Here is a 16425-nt window from a genome sequence, read left to right on the forward strand (position 1 = left end):
CCATGGCTTCGACATTGGCATTGGTCCCTTGACCTTTTGCTCACATGCGGCCTCTCCAGAGAGCTCTCCTGTCCAGGTAGAATCCTTTATCAGAGGAGTTTAATTTTCCTCTTCCACTCGAGGGAGAAGGCAGAGAGCCTCTCATGGTGGCTTCTGCATGCCAGTCAAATGTGCTGTAGAGCTGGCAGTTCAGATTGGGTGCTAGTTACTTCCGATACCAGTTTTGGGCTGGGGAGCGGTATGTCAGGATCGGTTGGCGCAGGGCCAGTGGTCAGAGAGGCTGGTTGGTCTATGAATCAATCAGAGACCAAAGCGGTCAAGCTCGCTTTACATGTTTTCTGCCTTTAATTTGTGGGCATCTGGTTAGTTTTGTCTGACAACACGACAGTGACTTGCATCGACCGACAAGAGTTGGCAGTGGCTCAGGAAACTCAGGCGTTGATGCTCTGGGCAGAGCAGCACTTGGAGCAAATAGCCAGTGTTCAGGCGGACTTTCACAGTCTGAAGATGTTGGACCCTGGGGAATAGGAGTTGTCTGAAAGGGCTATGAATCTAAAACGCGACAGATAGGGGCTCCCCACTTGGACCTTTTGGTGACAAGACGGAATGTCCAGGTCTCCAGTTTCTTCAGCAGAAGAGAGCACGGGGTGGAGGATGTCAATGCCCTGATGTTTCCTTGGCCCTGGGAAATACTGGTGTACAGTATTCCTTGGCCGCTAGTGGGCAAGGTGATACGATGCATAGAGAAACATTCAGGTGATATGATTCTTGTGGCTCCAGAGTGGCCTTGTCCCCTATGGTTCGCAGATCTGGTAAACAAGGCCATAGATGGGCCTCCACAGTTTGGTCATCTGAATAGTTTCCACCAAGGTCCACCTGATCTGAAAAAACTGGATCGATTTTTGTCTTGCGGCCTGGCTTTTCAGAGGAGACTGAGAGAGAAGGGTTATCCTGACCCAGTCATTACTACATTGTTGCAGGCCGGGCGGTCTTCCATGCCATTAGCTTATGCACATGTTTGGAAGGTCTTTGACTCCTGGTGTAGTGACAATGGAGTACATGCGCTAGATACTACGGGCTCACATATTTTGACCTTCCTTTAGAGAGATTTGGTCACGGATCTCGCATATAACTCTAAGGGTGCAGGTGGCAGCTTTGAACTGTTTACGAGGTAGCTTGCAAGGCCATCTGTCAGCACATCCAGATGTGAGATGTTTATTGAAGGGAGCAAAGAATTTGTGGCCTCCGGTTAGGAAAGAGTATATGTCATGCAACCTTAACCTGGTCCTTAAGGGATTGTGTGAAGCTTCTTTACAGCCACTCAGAAGGGCTTCTTTAAAGGACTTGATGCTGAAATTGGTCTTGCTGGTTGCTATATGCTTGCCCAGGAGGATTTTGGAGATCCAGACTGTCTGGATCCTTTACAGACTTCATAGTCAAGGGTGTCATTGCATATGGTACCCTCCTTCCTGCCCAAGGTGATCTCATTGTTTCATGTCAGTCAGACGGTGGAACTTCCAGCGTTTCTGGATTTCAACGCCTCACCTCATGCAAGAGAGCTTAGTCTATTGGTTGTTATTGCATTATATGAAGGTTTTGAATGAATTTCGTAGGTCAGATCACCTCTTCATTCTTTACAACTGGCCAAAGAAGGGGTGTCAAGCATCAAAAACTATGATAGCGCGTTGGCTTAAAGAGGCAATTGGTTCAACGTACATATCTTTGGGTTGCCCGGTGCCTGAAGGGTTGAGGACACATTAAACGTGCTCTGGCAGCCTCCTGGACTAAGGCGCAGCAAGTATCTCCACAAGAAATTTGCAGGGCAGCGACTTCGAAGTCTCTACTCATTTTTGCCAGACACTATTACTTGGATGTCGGAGCTCCGACCTCAGAGTTTTGGTGAGTGTCCTGTGAGCAGGACTCTCGGGGTCCCACCCAGTTTAGGGATGCTTAGGTACATTCCAGGACTTTGGACTGATCTGGGTACGTTCAGGGAAAGAAATTTGATACCTACCTGCTAATTTTTATTCCTGTAGTACCACAGTTGAGTTCAGAGACCCTCCCAGTGTTAAGGAAGGGAGTCTTCTGCTCATTCCGCTGTGTATGTTGCAGAGAACCATGCTGTTTGGTTTTATTTATCCTCTTTATGGATCAGTTTTCTTGATTACATCACCAGCCTTCTGTTTAGGAGGTAAAATTGGTGATTACAGTTTAGATTCTCATATTGGCTTGGACACAGGTCAGTACTGAGGGACTGCAGGTGGCACATAAGTACAGTGTCAGTGAAATTGTCTCCATCTGCTGGCAGAGATGTAAAACCCAGGACTCGACTGATCTGTGGTAATACAGGAATGAAAATTAGCAGGTAAGAACCAAATTTTTAATTTTTTTCCTGATCTCCCCAGGTACTAGATAAATTGTTGAAAGTTTTTAGTTACTTTTTTCTGTTTAATCCTGTTTGTAGATTAAATCTTTTTTTTGTTCACTATTATTACTTTTTATTAATAAACTTGTTAGCTCTGTTTTGGACTGATTAATGATCCCGGTATTTTGTGTATTTCGTCTGTGGGGTATTTTGGGTTGTGTGGGGTACCAGGCGATAGATGCAGGCAGGGAACTTGCCTAGTGCAAGCAGGAACCTAGTGGGTGGGAGGCTGCCAGTGTAGGAGCATGTACATAGGTGCAGGAGGGCCTGGACAGTGCTTGGGAGGACCCTCCAAGTAACCACAGGGTAAACCCCTGAGTGGGTGTTACAGGTAGCATTGAGGCATTACATGAGTCAGGTGTGTTACAAAAAGCTTCTGCTCCCTGAGTTTGACAACCAGCCTCTTTTATCAAATCCCCCCTCCAGAAAATGAAGTCTGAGACAGCAGCTGAGGCTGTGAAACAGATGAACCCAAATATTCGCATCACAGGCCACCAGAACCGGGTGGGACCTGAGACTGAGAAGATCTACGATGATGAGTTCTTTGAGGGCCTGGATGGTGTGACCAATGCACTGGATAATGTGGATGCCAGTGAGTGAAACAAAACTGAGAGCAAATATTCTTCTCTGATGCCTTATAATGTAAATTGAACCATAGATTGTTTCTCATCTTTTGACTCCTTGCAGCACAGAGTGTTGCTACTGGTTACAGAGCATTGTAAAGTTCCCTGTACGTACCCAGATCAATCCAGACAGTGGGTTGAGCCTCCTGTCCAACAGATGAAGCCAGAGAAAAACTGAAAGGGCATCCCATATAAGGACAGCGCTCACCCTGCACCCCCCCAGTATTTCTCTGGTTCCACCAGATGCAGACGGATGAACCTGCGGTTCCCTCTTCTTAGTGATATTTATTTATTTTTGCGAAGTCTTCTGTTTTGTCTTTACTGGGTCAAGCAAGTATTTCTAAAAAAATATATATACAGGAACAGTGAATTTTCTTTTCTTTTCTCTGGAGATATCTCCAGGCTCTTGTAGAGATCTCAGGGTTACCAGTGCAAAAGAGGGGGAGTGACTGGACCACCAGTTCCACCCCTAGGCAGGGAATTAGGCTACCTGGAAAGAGACCTAGGCTGAATTACTCAAGGGAAAAAAAAACCCTAGATGTGATTATTCCTCGGGTCCTTTGCAGAGATGTCTTAATTCCTCTGCTGTGGCACAAACCCTTCAGCCTGTTCAGCTGTTTCTCAAAAAAAAAAGACACAACAGAATTTTTTACTTTCAGTGTAAAAGTTGGAATAAGGCAGTTCCCTGTACGTACCTGGATCAGTCCAGACCCTGGGTTAAGTCACCAATCCAGCAGAGGGAGGCAGAGAAAACATTCTAATGACTCTGACGTATACCCTGGAGCACCACCTGCAGTCAATCAGTATTTCTCTGTCTCCCAGCAGAGGTGGACGTCACTAACCCCTGCAGTCTGTGGTAGTTTATTTTTTAGTCAGGTAGTTTAGGAGTTAATTTTTTGCAGACTTTCTTTTTCTTTTGAAGAGAGCCTGTTCTTTTCATTTAAGTTATTTAAAAAAAAAAAAAAAAAGTTTTTCTTCACAGCCATTTCACTGCCTCCCGGGAGGTTGCCAAGTCCTGGGAGGACTATCCCTCCTGCCGGAGTTGGGGAGGTTTTGAACCCCGCAACCACTCCTGGCAGGGGTGATACCGGGGGGCCTGGCTCACTCACCCTACTTGGAGCAGCTCCTGGAGGCCGCGGCATTTTGGTCAGGTAAAAAATAAAAATAAAAACAATTCTTCACAGCTGAATCGTTGTTTACTTACCTTTTGGTGTTCGGTGGGCCCGTGCCTTTGTTTTTTGCTGGGGTTTCTTTTAGTTTTTTAGTTTATTTCATACTTTTTATTTCGTGCCGTTTTTTCTTTATAATGCTGCGAGGTGCGGCCTGCCGCGCTTGTGGAGATGCGCGCGTCTCTCCAGGGAGAGTCTGTTCATCCTGTCTCCCCGGGGTGGAAGGCTCATCAAGTTTGCCGATAACAAAAGGGACTCGGCCACTTCACGCGGCCCCAAAACCTCGGCCCAGCTGCTCCCCTGCCCCGGACTCATTTCGCTGCAGTGCTGGAACTGAGGTACTGCTGTCTATTCTGAGGGTGGTGACACCACAAGCTATTCAGGGTGCTTCTGACCCGCCTACGCTGTCTCCGCAGCCGGCGGTCCCTGGGGGGGACAAGCCACGCAAAACAGGGCCATATTTATCGGCTGAAAGCCTGGAGGAGATTTCAGATTCTTCTTCCTCTTCTTCTGCCTTTTCAGGGGATTTTCTTCGTTTTCTTCGCAAAGCTTACAAATCTAAGAAATTTCATAAGAGACATAAGAGTCTCTCATCTGAACAGAGGTTAAAGCCATGTTGCTCTAAAAGGGCTAGTTCCATGGGTTTGGGAGTGGGGTCAGCTCCGAAGCGTCCCCTTGTCAGGGTCAGGATCAGACAGTTTTTTCTTCTTCAGATGATTGAGCATGGCTCTTTACCTATCCCGGACAAGTCCTTGCCGGAGGGGGATTTAAATGAAGACCCTGCTTTGAGTATTAATTCAGACCCTCATGTTGCGGATGGGGATGACCCCAAAGTAGTCTGCCTGTTTAGAAGAGATGAACTTAGTCCCTTAATTCCAGCAATTTTACTGGGATTGGGTCTCGAGGCTCCAGTGAAGGATTCTCGGATGGGTGGCGTTGACCCAGTGTTGCTTGGCCTTAGAGGTCCCACGACATCATTTCCTTTTCATCTTTCTCTCACTGACCTTATGTACAGGGAGTGGGATACTCCTGAGTTGGGGCTTAAGGTAGCACGAGCCATAGAAAAATTGTATCCATTACCTGAGGAAGCTTTGGAAATTTTAAAATTTCTTAAGGTGAATGCCGCTGTTTCAGCCATCATTAAGAAAACAACTATTCCAGTAACTGGGGCTACGGCTCTTAAAGATCTCCAAGATCGTAAGCTGGAGGTTCAGCTTAAGCGAATTTTTGAGGTTTCTGTTCTTGGTGTGTGGGCGGCCATGTGTAGTAGCTTGGCTTTGCGAGCTGGACTAAGATGGGTCCAGGCTTTACAAAGCAATTCTTCCCTCTCTGAAGAGGAAGTTGCTCAGGCTGGTAGACTGGAAGCTACAGTTGCTTATAATGCAGATGCTTTATATGATCTCATTTGGACCTCTGCTCGCTCTATTGTTGCTTCTGTATCGGCTCGCAGACTTCTCTGGTTGAGGAATCGGTCCGCAGACGCATCCTCTAAAGCTCAATTAGGGGCTTTACCCTTTAAGGGAAAATTATTATTTGGTAAGGAATTGGAAGATTTAATTTTGTCCCTAGGGGAAAATAATATTCACAAATTGCCAGAGGACCATCCTAGACCTAGAAGCTTTTTCATCTCGCTCTAGTTTTCGGTCTAACAGAAGATTTCGTTCTTCTCGTCCGGCTCCTCCAGCTAAACAGCCTTCAGGTAGACAACAGAATTGGTCTCAGTCCTTTCATGGCCACCGCTTTGGTAGACCTGGAACTTCCCAAGTCTCAGGAAGCACAAAGTCTGTCCAATGAGATAAGGCCTGACCTTTCTCCGGTTCCTGTCATAGGGGGCAGGCTGTCTCTGTTTTACGGAGAATGGGCCAGATGTACATCGGATCAATGGGTTCTATCAGTGATAAATCAAGGTTACGCTTTAGATTTTGTTCGACTTCACCACCTGTTCCTAATTTCACCGTGTTCTTCCCTACAAAAGCGTCTCATAATCCAAGACTCTCTACAGCATTTAAGCGACCTAGGAGCTATACTTCCAGTTCCAACATCAGAACATCGGAAAGGTCGTTATTCAATTTTCTTCGTCATTCCCAAAAAGGAAGGAACCTTTCGTCCCATTCTCGATCTCAAAAGGGTCAACCGTTGTCTCAGGATTCCATAGTTCCGGATGGAGACTCTTCAGTCTGTCATAGCTTCGGTTCACAGAGGAGAATTTCTAGCATCTCTCGACCTCACCGAAGCTTGTCTTCATATCTGCATTCGTTCCGATCATCAGAAGTTTCTCAGGTTTTGCATTCTAGGGCAACATTATCAATTCAGGGTTCTCCCATTCGGATTAGCCATAGCTCCCAGAACATTTACCAAGATAATGGTTGTGGTGGCCACTCAACTCAGGAAGGAGGGCCTGTTAGTACATCCGTACCTGGACGACTGGTTGATTCGAGTGAAGTCGGAATCCCTTTGTTATTATACAATCAACAGGGTAATCAGCCTTTTGCAGTCTCTAGGCTGGGTGATCAACGAAGACAAGAGTCACCTATTACCTTCCCAATTTCTGGAGTTTTTGGGTGCACAGTTCGACACTCTTCAAGGGATAGTGTTCCTTCCGGAGCATCGCCTTCTCCAGCTTCAATCACAAATTCGAGACTTAGTCTATTCCTCTTCCTTGTTTGCGGGATTACTTGATAGTTTTAGGTTCAATGACCTCTACTCTGGAGTTGGTTCCCTGGGCCTTTGCGCACATGAGACCACTTCAGTCTGCATTGCTTTCACGCTGGAATCCGGTTTCGGAACTATACCACCTTCCCCTTCCTCTTACAGAGACTGCTCGTTCAGCCTAGATTGGTGGTTACAGACAGCGAATCTCAAGGACATGTACCGCTAGAGATTCCGGAATGGACTGTGGTCACTACAGACGCCAGTCTTTCAGGCTGGGGAGTGGTATGTCAGAATACATCTGTTCAGGGTCAGTGGTCCAAAGAGGAAGCGCAGTGGTCGGTCAATCAATCTTTTAGTGACCAGAACGGTTCGTTTAGCCTTAATCGCTCTTCAACCTCTCCTTTGTGGGAAGTCGGTACGGGTTCTTTCCGACAATGCAACCACGGTAGCGTACATCAGCTGTCAGGGAGGAACCCGAAGCTTCCTGGTAGCTCAGGAAGCACAACAGCTGATCGCCTGGGCGGAGCAACATCTGCTCAGCATCGCAGCCTCACACATTGCTGGGATGGACAACTTTCAAGCCGACTTTCTCGGTCAGCATCATCTCGACCCAGGCAAGTGGGAACTGTGCGAGGATATGCAACAGATGGTCCACTCCGGCAATGGATCTCATGGCCACATTTCAGAATGCCAAAGCCCCTCTGTTCTTCAGCCGCAGGAGGGAAAGAGGAGCGGAAGGAGTAGATGCTCAGGTACTTCCTTGGCCAAGGGATGTTCTTCTCTACATGTTCCCTCCCTGGCCTCTGATCGGCAAGGTTCTGCGTCGGATCGAAGTTGTCTTAGTGGCTCCGGAGTGGCCACGCCGTCCGTGGTTCGCGGACCTGGTCAGACTAGCACTGGACGGTCCCCTTCGATTTCGAGATCTTCCGTGCCTTCTGTCTCAGGGTCCAGTTTGTTTGGAAGAGGTCGAACGCTTCTCTCTAGCGGCATGGCTTTTGAGAGGCATCTGTTAAAGAATAAAGGTTATTCAGATGCTGTAGTGACTACTTTATTGCGTTCTAGAAAACTTTCTACATCTTTGGCTTATGCAAGGGTGTGGAAGGTTTTTGAATCTTGGTGTAATGAGTATCAAGTAGATCCAGTTCACTCTTCTGTATCCAATATCTTTTCTTTTTTACAAGATGGATTAGCCAAGGGTTTGTCCTCTAGTTCCTTACGGGTACAAGGGGCAGCGCTTGGATGTTTTTGTAGTAAGGTTCAGGGATTATCCTTGGCTGCGCATCCGGATGTAGCGCGTTTTCTCAAAGGTGCGCAACATCTACGTCCATTTCGGAATCCTTGTCCTGCTTGGAGTTTGAATTTGGTTCTTAGGGCTCTGTGTTCGGCTCACTTTGAACCCCTTAATCATGCGACATTGAAGGTGGTGTTTCTTGTGGCCATTTCTTCAGCTCGTAGAATTTCAGAGTTGCAGGCCTTGTCTTGCAGAGAGCCTTTTCTTAGAATTTCTGATACAGGAATTTCATTACAGACTGTACCATCTTTTTTTACCTAAGGTAGTATCTTCTTTCCCTTTAAATCAGTTCATAGAGCTTCCGACTTTTCCGTGTTTAGATCGTTTGGATCCTTCCTCTAGGGATCTTAAAAAATTGGATGTACGACTAGCTCTGTTGCGTTATCTTGAAGTTACAATTTTCGATTGTCTGATCATTTGTTTGTTTTGTGGAGTGGCCCTCGCAAAGGTCATAAGGTTTCGAAGGCTACGTTTGCTTGTTGGTTAAGAGACAATTCGTTCAGCTTATTTTCTAGCTCGTCGTGACCTTCCTGAAGGGTTGAGAGCTCATTCTACTAGCTCACAGGCTACCTCTTGGGCAGAATGTCAGTTTCTCCTCAGATTTGTAAAGCAGCGACTTGGAAGTCGTTGCATACTTTTGCTCGTCATTACAGCTTGGATGTTCACGCTCCAAGTTCGGCAGCCTTCGGAGAGTGTTCTCCAAGCGGGACTCTCTGGGTCCCACCCTAATTGAATCAGCTCTGGTACATCCCAGGGTCTGGACTGATCCAGGTACATACAGGGAAAGGAAAATTGGTTCTTACCTGCTAATTTTCATTCCTGTAGTACCATGGATCAATCCAGATGCCCACCCTTTATGTCTGTGTATTATATTTATCTTTTCGGAGAGTCCGCTCGTTCACTGTTTGGGTGATTAAACTGCCTTTTCATGCTGTCTGTTTTTCTTAATATTTTCTTGTTTATTCCCAAGATTTGTTTGGGGGGATTCTGCTTCCATTTAGAATTTGTGAGTTGGAAATTCGTTCTCCTGTTTAGATAGCTAGTTAATGTTAGTAGTTAAATTTCTGCTTTGATTCTGGTCAGTACTGATTGGCTGCAGGTGGTGCTCCAGGGTATACATCAGTCATTAGAATGTTTTCTCTGCCTCCCTCTGCTGGATTGGTGACATAACCCAGGGTCTGGACTGATCCATGGTACTACAGGAACGAAAATTAGCAGGTAAGAACCAATTTTCCTTTCTTCACGGCTCCGGGCCATCTGGCAGGGAAAGCAGCAACTCGAGGCTGTTCATTCGGCTTCCCCGCTTCTCAGCAATCAGGCTCAGCTGCTTCACACATAACTGACTTCCCGATGCTGAGGTCAGTGTTTTGTCTTGCCTGCGGGGAGCCTGCCTTGCGGCTCTCCCGCACCAGGCTCTGCTCGGAGGGGAGGGACCCTCCCTGGCTCCTTTGAAGTCGACGACCTGAGGTTGGGTTGGTAAGCATGCATCCAGGCAGTCCTCCACACAAAAAAACCATGGGGGTGGTGGCCATTTTGTGCCCGGACCTCGCAGCAGACGGGGGGGGAAGCCGGATTTTTGTCATTTACCGCCTGACTTAAGCCCTATGGGATCGCCTGATGCTGATTCTGACCCTCCCCGAGGGTCGTCCGTCCCCCCCCCCCCCCCCCAGGAGTCCGGCAGAGCACATACTCCTTTTTCACCAGAGTTTGTGCTCCTTTTACACAAGTCTTTTTTTAGCAAGCTTGGAGGTGCAGGAGGATCTCACTCCGGGCCCTCCACCGGCAAAAATCCCTCGTTTGGTTGTTAGCCAGGGCTCTGGCATCCCAGACTCCCAGGGTACTATAGGGTCAGGACTATACCTGGTGGGTTGGACCCACCTGACCCTCCTCCTCCCACTCCGCTGCCCGATCCAGATGACGACCTGGATCTTTCCCTTTATAATCCTCCAGTGGAGGGAGATGACCCATGGGTTTTGAGGTTGCTTAAGCGGGAGGAGCTGGACCTGTTTATTCCTCTTCTTCTGGATGAACTTGCAATTGATGTGCCTGCAGAAGGGCCTGCCTCTGCCGCCTCCTCCCGTACCGTTGACCTGGTCCTGGTGGGTCTGAGGGCTCCGTCCCGTACTTTTCCCTTCCATCCTATGCTTATGCAGCTTCTGCTCAGGGAATGGGAGGCTCCCGAGACTGATCTCCGCATGGGCAGGGCAATGGATAAGTTATATCCCCTCCTGGATACAGCTCTTGAGATGCTCAAAGTCCCCAAGGTTGATGCTTTGTCGGCTGTCACCAAACGCACCACCATCCCGGTTGTAGGGGCCACAGCCTTAAAGGATCTTCAAGATCGCAAGTTGGAAGTACATCTCAAAAGGATCTTTGAGGTGCTGGCTTTAGGTGTTCGGGCGACGGTTTGTAGCAGTCTCATGCAGCGGGCAAACCTCAGGTGGGTTCAACAGCTACTCAGTACCCAGGACCTCCTGTCTGCAGAGGCCGAACAAGCGGAGCTGCTCGAAGGTGCGATTGCATATGGGCCTGATGCCCTTTATGATTTCCGGATGCAGGCCAGGGCTATGGTCTCAGCGGTCTCTGCCAGACGGCTCCTCTGGCTGCGTAACTGGGCAGCAGACTCCTGTTCTAAGTCTGTTAGGCACTCTCCCCTTCAAGGGTAAGTTGCTTTTTGGGGAGGACCTGGAACAGCTTATTAAATCCTTAGGTGATAACAAGGTTCAAAAGCATCCTGAGGACCGCCCTAAACAGTCAAAATCTTTTTTTCCTTCGTGCTCTCGATTCCAGGATCAGGGCAGGTACAACAGAACAAGGGGGTCCTTTCAGCATCCTGCCTCTTCCAGATCGCAGGCATGGTCTCATTCCTTTCGAAGACGTCAACCGTTCTGGGATGGCAATCTCCATGGGATCCACCGCCAAGTCCTCACAATAAGATGAGGCAGGCCCATTCCTTCGCTTCTGCCTTAGGTGGACGTCTGTCCCTTTGTCTTGGGGAATGGGCCAAAATTACCAAGGATCAGTGGGTCCTCGACGTGATCGACAAAGATTACATGTTAGAATTTGCTCGGGATCTTCCTGACAGCCTCCTGACCTCTCCTTGTGGCAGTCAAAAATGGCCAGCGGTGTGCCAGACTCTTGACAGGCTCCTGGAACTCAGGGCCGTAGTCCCTGTTCCTCCAGAGGAATAGGAATCTGGCCACTATTCCATCTACTTCGTCCCCAAGAAGACTGTTCCTTCTGACCAATTCTGGACCTCAAGAGAGTCAACCAGGCGCTCAAGGTTCCCCATTTTTGGATAGAAATCCTGAGGGCGGTCATTGTGGCCATTCGCTCCGGCGAGTTCCTGGCTTCGCTCGACCTCACAGAAGCTTACTTTCACATCCTGATTCACAAGGAACACCAGAAGTATCTTCGCTTCGACACACTGGGCCGGCTTTTTCAGTTCCAAGCTCTCCCATTCGGGCTCGCCTCTGCCCCTTGCACGTTCACCAAGGTGATGGTGGTGGCCTTTCTCCGGAGGGGAGGGGGTCTTGGTCCATCCATACCTGGACGATTGGCTCATCCGGGCGAAGTCTGAGCAGCTCTGTGTGATGGCGGTCAGTTGGGTGGGGTCAGTGGATAGTCAACTACTCCAAGAGCAACCTCCTGCCCTCTCAAGTTCTGGAATTTCTGGGAGCTCGTTTCGACATTTGCGTGTCCAAGGTCTCCCTGCCCGAGGTCCGTGCACTCAAGCTCATGCAGCAGGGTACAGCATCTCTTATCTCTGTCGATTCCCACGGCCTGGGATTACCTTCAAGTTCTGGGCTCTCTGGCTTCCACTATAGATCTGGTGCCCTGAGCGTTTGCGCATATGCGTCCTTTGCAGAAAGCTTTACTTGCCCGTTGGAAGCGGGTCTCTGAGGAGTTTCGGGTGCCCCTACCACTTCCCGAGTCTACCATCAGCATGCAGTGATGGCTCTCTCTCGACCAGCCTGTCGAGGGGCATGCCCCTGGAGACTCTCCAGTGGATTGTTGTGACGACGGATGCCAGCCTCTTCGGTTGGGGAGCGATTTGTCAGTCTCAATCGACGCAGGGCTCTTGGTCTCCAATCCAAAAGGCACAACAGTCGTCTGGAGGCCTGGGCAGTTCGACTGGCGCTCAAGTTCTTCCTTCCCTTGATCGTTGCAAAGTGGTGGGAGTCCTCTCAGACAATGCCACCACGCTAGCTTACATCAATCGCCAGGGGGTACCAGGAGTCACCTGGTAGCCCTGGAGACCAGCCTATTGTTCGCTTGGGCGGAGAGCCATTTGGACTGCCTGGCAGCTTCCCACATTGCAGGAAAAGAGAATGTGCAAGCAGACTTCCTCAGTCAGCATATTGACTCCAGAGAGTGGGATTTGTCAGGCGAGGCGATGGATCTAGTCGTCTGTAGGAGGGGGGTCCCCCACTTGGATTTGATGGCCACCCTGAAGAATGCGAAGGCTCCTCGGTTCTTCAGCTGCAGGAGAGAACACTGCTTAGAGGGCGTAGATGCTCTGGTCCTGTCCTGGCCCAGCAACAACGTCCTTTACGTATTCCCTTCTTGGCCTCTGGTGGGAAATGTTCTCAGAAGGATAGAACTTCACCATGGGCCGGTCATTTCTCCTAGCGCCGGAGTGGCCTCTGAGACTGTGGTTTGCGGACCTCGTGAATCTCGCGTCTGACGGCCCTCTTCGTCTCGCTCACCTCCACAACCTCCTGCGACAAGGTGCAGTATTTTTAGATCAGGCAGATCGCTTTTGTCTTGCGGCCTTGCTTTTGAGCGGCTGAGGAAGAGGAGTTATAAGGAGGAAGTGATTTCCACGCTGTTGTGGGCCCGTAAAACCTAGACATCTTTCTTATGTTCGGGTTTGGAGGGTTTTTGATATTTATTTATTTTTATTTATTTGTGGTTTTTATATACCAATAATCATTCAGAACTTTTAATCTGTTTACAGCGAAACAGTAAATTCAGCAACAGGCTTTACATATAACTTGGTGAACAACATTTCAGAAGCAGGCTATATAGCTAGGTAGTCAAAGTGACTGTTATGGGAGTCATTACTATGTATAACAGTATTTAAAGAATGTCGTCGATAAATGACAAAATATATACAAACATGCAATTGGCTAGGTAAACGAGGAATTAAACTTTTTGAAAGGTATATTTACTCGGTGGTGTAGACCATCATAAAAAGCTGAAAGCATTTATACCGTGGCTGAGAGAGAGAGAGAAACAATAGGCTGCGAGGGAAGGGAAAGGCAAGAGGAGGTAAGGTAACTAACGAAAAAATAGAAAGGGGAGGGGAAGGCGGGGGGGAGGGATAGCTCAAGTGAAGGCTTGCTTGAAGAGCCATATTTTGAGGTTCTGTTTAAATTTCTTATAGCATGGTTCCTGTCTCAGAATATGAGGCATATTCCATAAAGAAGGGCCAGCAGTGGAGAGGGCACGGTTAGCAGTGGACTTCAGTCTCATCAATTTGTGTGAGGGAGTGTGTAAGGTAGCTGCGTGTTATTTTCTAGTGGGTCTGGCAGTATTGTGGAAGTAGAGGTGTTCCTTGAACCATTGCATATCATTGTTATGGAGGGATTTATGAATTAAAGTGAGTGTTTTATATTGTATCCGGGATGTTATGGGTAACCAGTGTAAGTGTTTGAGTACTGGAATGATATAGTCATTTTTGTGTACATTCATAAGGATGCGGGCAGCCGCATTTTGGAGAACTTGTAAGGGTTGGATTGTGCTTTTTGGGAGACCTAGAAGAATGGCATTGCAGTAATCAATTTTGTTCAGAATAATAGCTTGTAGTATAGTGCAAAAATCATTAAGGTGTAGTAGGGGTTTGAGGTTTTTTTTAACGTATGTAGTTTGAAAAAGCCATCTTTTAGGGTTGTATTTATGAATTTTTTTTAGATTAAATTGATTATCTATGATGACACCGAGGCTGCGGACGTGAGAGGAGAAGGTATTGGGGGGTGTAGGGGAATTGATTGAAGGGGGATTGATGATGAAGTTGGGAGAAATGGCTAGAAGCTCTGTTTTTGCTGTATTAAGGGCAAGGAAGTTGTCAGTGAGCAGAGAGTTGATGGCGGGGAGGGCTGATTCCCAGTCTTTTTTATTTATTTAAGAACTTTTAAATATACCGATGTTCGTGAAACACATCACGCCGGTTTACAATTAACTCAATGCAGGAGGAATTACAATGAACGGGGTGCAGAGAGTGGGAGCAGGCAAGAAAAAAAGGGGGAAGAGGTGGGGACAAAGAAAGAGAGAAGGGGAATAGGGTAGAAATAAAACGTAGAGGAGCAACCATGATGATAAGGTAACTTATTTACATCAGTTCAATTAAAAATTACTTCAGCAGGGGCAGAGTAAATAGGATGAGGTATTAGACATGTTAGGCTGCAGGAAACTACATAAGCATAAATAATAAAATACTGGGCGAAGGACGGATTGTGGAGGGGGGACGGGATCTATGTTTGTTTAGCATCTGGGTAGGCCTGCTTAAACAGCCATGTCTTGATGCCTTTTTTGAAAGTGTGTAAGGAGGGTTCAAGACTGAGATGGGTGGGGCCCGCAATAGTGAAGGCTCTTTCTCTGGAAGTGGTAAGGCGTGCAGCTTTGAGGGGAGGGGTATGCAGGGTGCCAGCGAGGGCGGATCTTGCACGGCACTTAGAGGAACGGAAGTGGGGCATTTCCTTGAGCCATGCGGACTTATTTTTATGGAGCGAATTGTGGAGGATGGTGAGGGTTTTATATTGAATGCGGAAAGGGATGGGTAGCCAGTGCAAATCCTTTAATATAGGGGAGATGTGTTCTGTCTTATGCGTGTTGGTTATGAGTCTTGCCATGGCGTTCTGAAGGATTTGTAGGGGTTTGATGGTTGAGCATGGGAGGCCAAGGAGCAGGGAGTTGCAGTAATCCAATTTAGAGAGGATAGTCATCTGCAAGACTAGGCAGAAATCCTGGGCATGGAGAAGTAGCTTAAACTTTTTGAGGATGTGGAGCTTGTAAAAACCCCCCTTCAGTAAGGACTTAATGTGAGGCTTGAAATTAAGGTGTTGGGCTAGGGTAACTCCTAAATCTCTTACCGAGGACGGAGGGGTGTGGGTTATGGTGGAGAGAGGAGAGGTGGAGGGAGATGTGGGTTCTAGTTGCTTAGAAACGAAGAGGATTTCCGTTTTTGCTGTGTTAAGAGCTAGGTGAAGGTTGGATAGTAGGGAGTTAATTGAGACTAGGCAAGATTCCCAGAATTGCAAGGAGTGTGGTTTGAATGGGGATAAGTATTTGCACATCATCGGTGTATAAGAAGTTCAGGCCTAGGTCAGAGAGAAGGTGGCAGAGGGGCAGAAGATAGATATTGAAAAGGGTGGAGGAAAGGGAAGAACCTTGGAATGCCTTGCGAAAGTGGGACGTGGGAAGATTCGAACTTGTCAATTTTTACTATGTATTCTCTGTGTGAGGTAGGAGGTGAACCATGAGAGTGCTGTGTCAGAGATGCCTATCTCTGCCAACCGGGAAAGAAGGATTTGGTGGTTAACGGTGTCAGATGCTGCTGAAATGTCTAGGATGGCAAGAAGAAACGATTTCCCTTGGTCCATGCCTATGGGGATAGTGTCTGTGCTTGCTAAGAGGAGATTCTCAGTATTACGACCTTTACGGAAGCCAAATTGGGATGGGTGTAGGATATCATGGTCCTCGAGGTAATCTGTGAGTTGAATGTTGACTGCCTTTTCAAGGATCTTGGAGAGGAGTGGCAGGTTGGAGATAGGCCGGTAGTTTGCTGGGTCAAAGGGGTCGAGGGTAGGTTTTTTGAAGGGAGTCTGGTACTTTGCTGAAAGTCAGTGAGCAATTTATTATATCAGCTAGGGACTTGGCAATAATGGTGGGTATAGACAGTAGGGATTTTGAGGGGATTGTCTGCGAGATGGGAGGCTGGTTTCATTTTTTTAAGATGTTTTCTATCTCCAGGGATGTTGTGAGGTCAAGGGCTCCAAGGGTGATGCCATTGGGGAGTGGGGAAGTGTGGGTGGGCTGCTTAGGGAAGTGAAGGAGAATATTAGATATTTTATTATGGAAGTACTTTGCAAGTTCTTCACATTTTTTTTTTTAGTTTTCTTCGTGGGGGGGGACGGGGACTTAAGAGAATAGAGCATTTGCGTTGAATTGATAATCATGGATTTTGGAAGAGTAGAAGTCCCGTTTGGCTTGGAGGGTGGCTTGACGGTAATTGTGCAGTGTGTGTTTGATTACTGCTTTGTG

At 47.7% G+C, this 16425-nt stretch overlaps 1 protein-coding gene across 3 annotated transcripts in view; it reads left to right on the forward strand.

The window, feature by feature from the left end:
* The window catches only part of UBA1 (ubiquitin like modifier activating enzyme 1), a 265897-nt gene that overhangs the window by 140618 nt on the left and 108854 nt on the right, over positions 1 to 16425 (forward strand). For all 3 annotated transcript variants that reach the window (XM_029610608.1, XM_029610599.1, XM_029610616.1), the window contains one exon: positions 2852 to 3017. In XM_029610608.1, coding sequence (XP_029466468.1) covers positions 2852 to 3017 — 166 coding nt within the window. The remainder of the gene's footprint in view (positions 1 to 2851; positions 3018 to 16425) is intronic.

This window comes from Rhinatrema bivittatum, chromosome 1, assembly GCF_901001135.1.
Source record: "Rhinatrema bivittatum chromosome 1, aRhiBiv1.1, whole genome shotgun sequence".
Classification (NCBI taxonomy): domain Eukaryota; kingdom Metazoa; phylum Chordata; class Amphibia; order Gymnophiona; family Rhinatrematidae; genus Rhinatrema; species Rhinatrema bivittatum.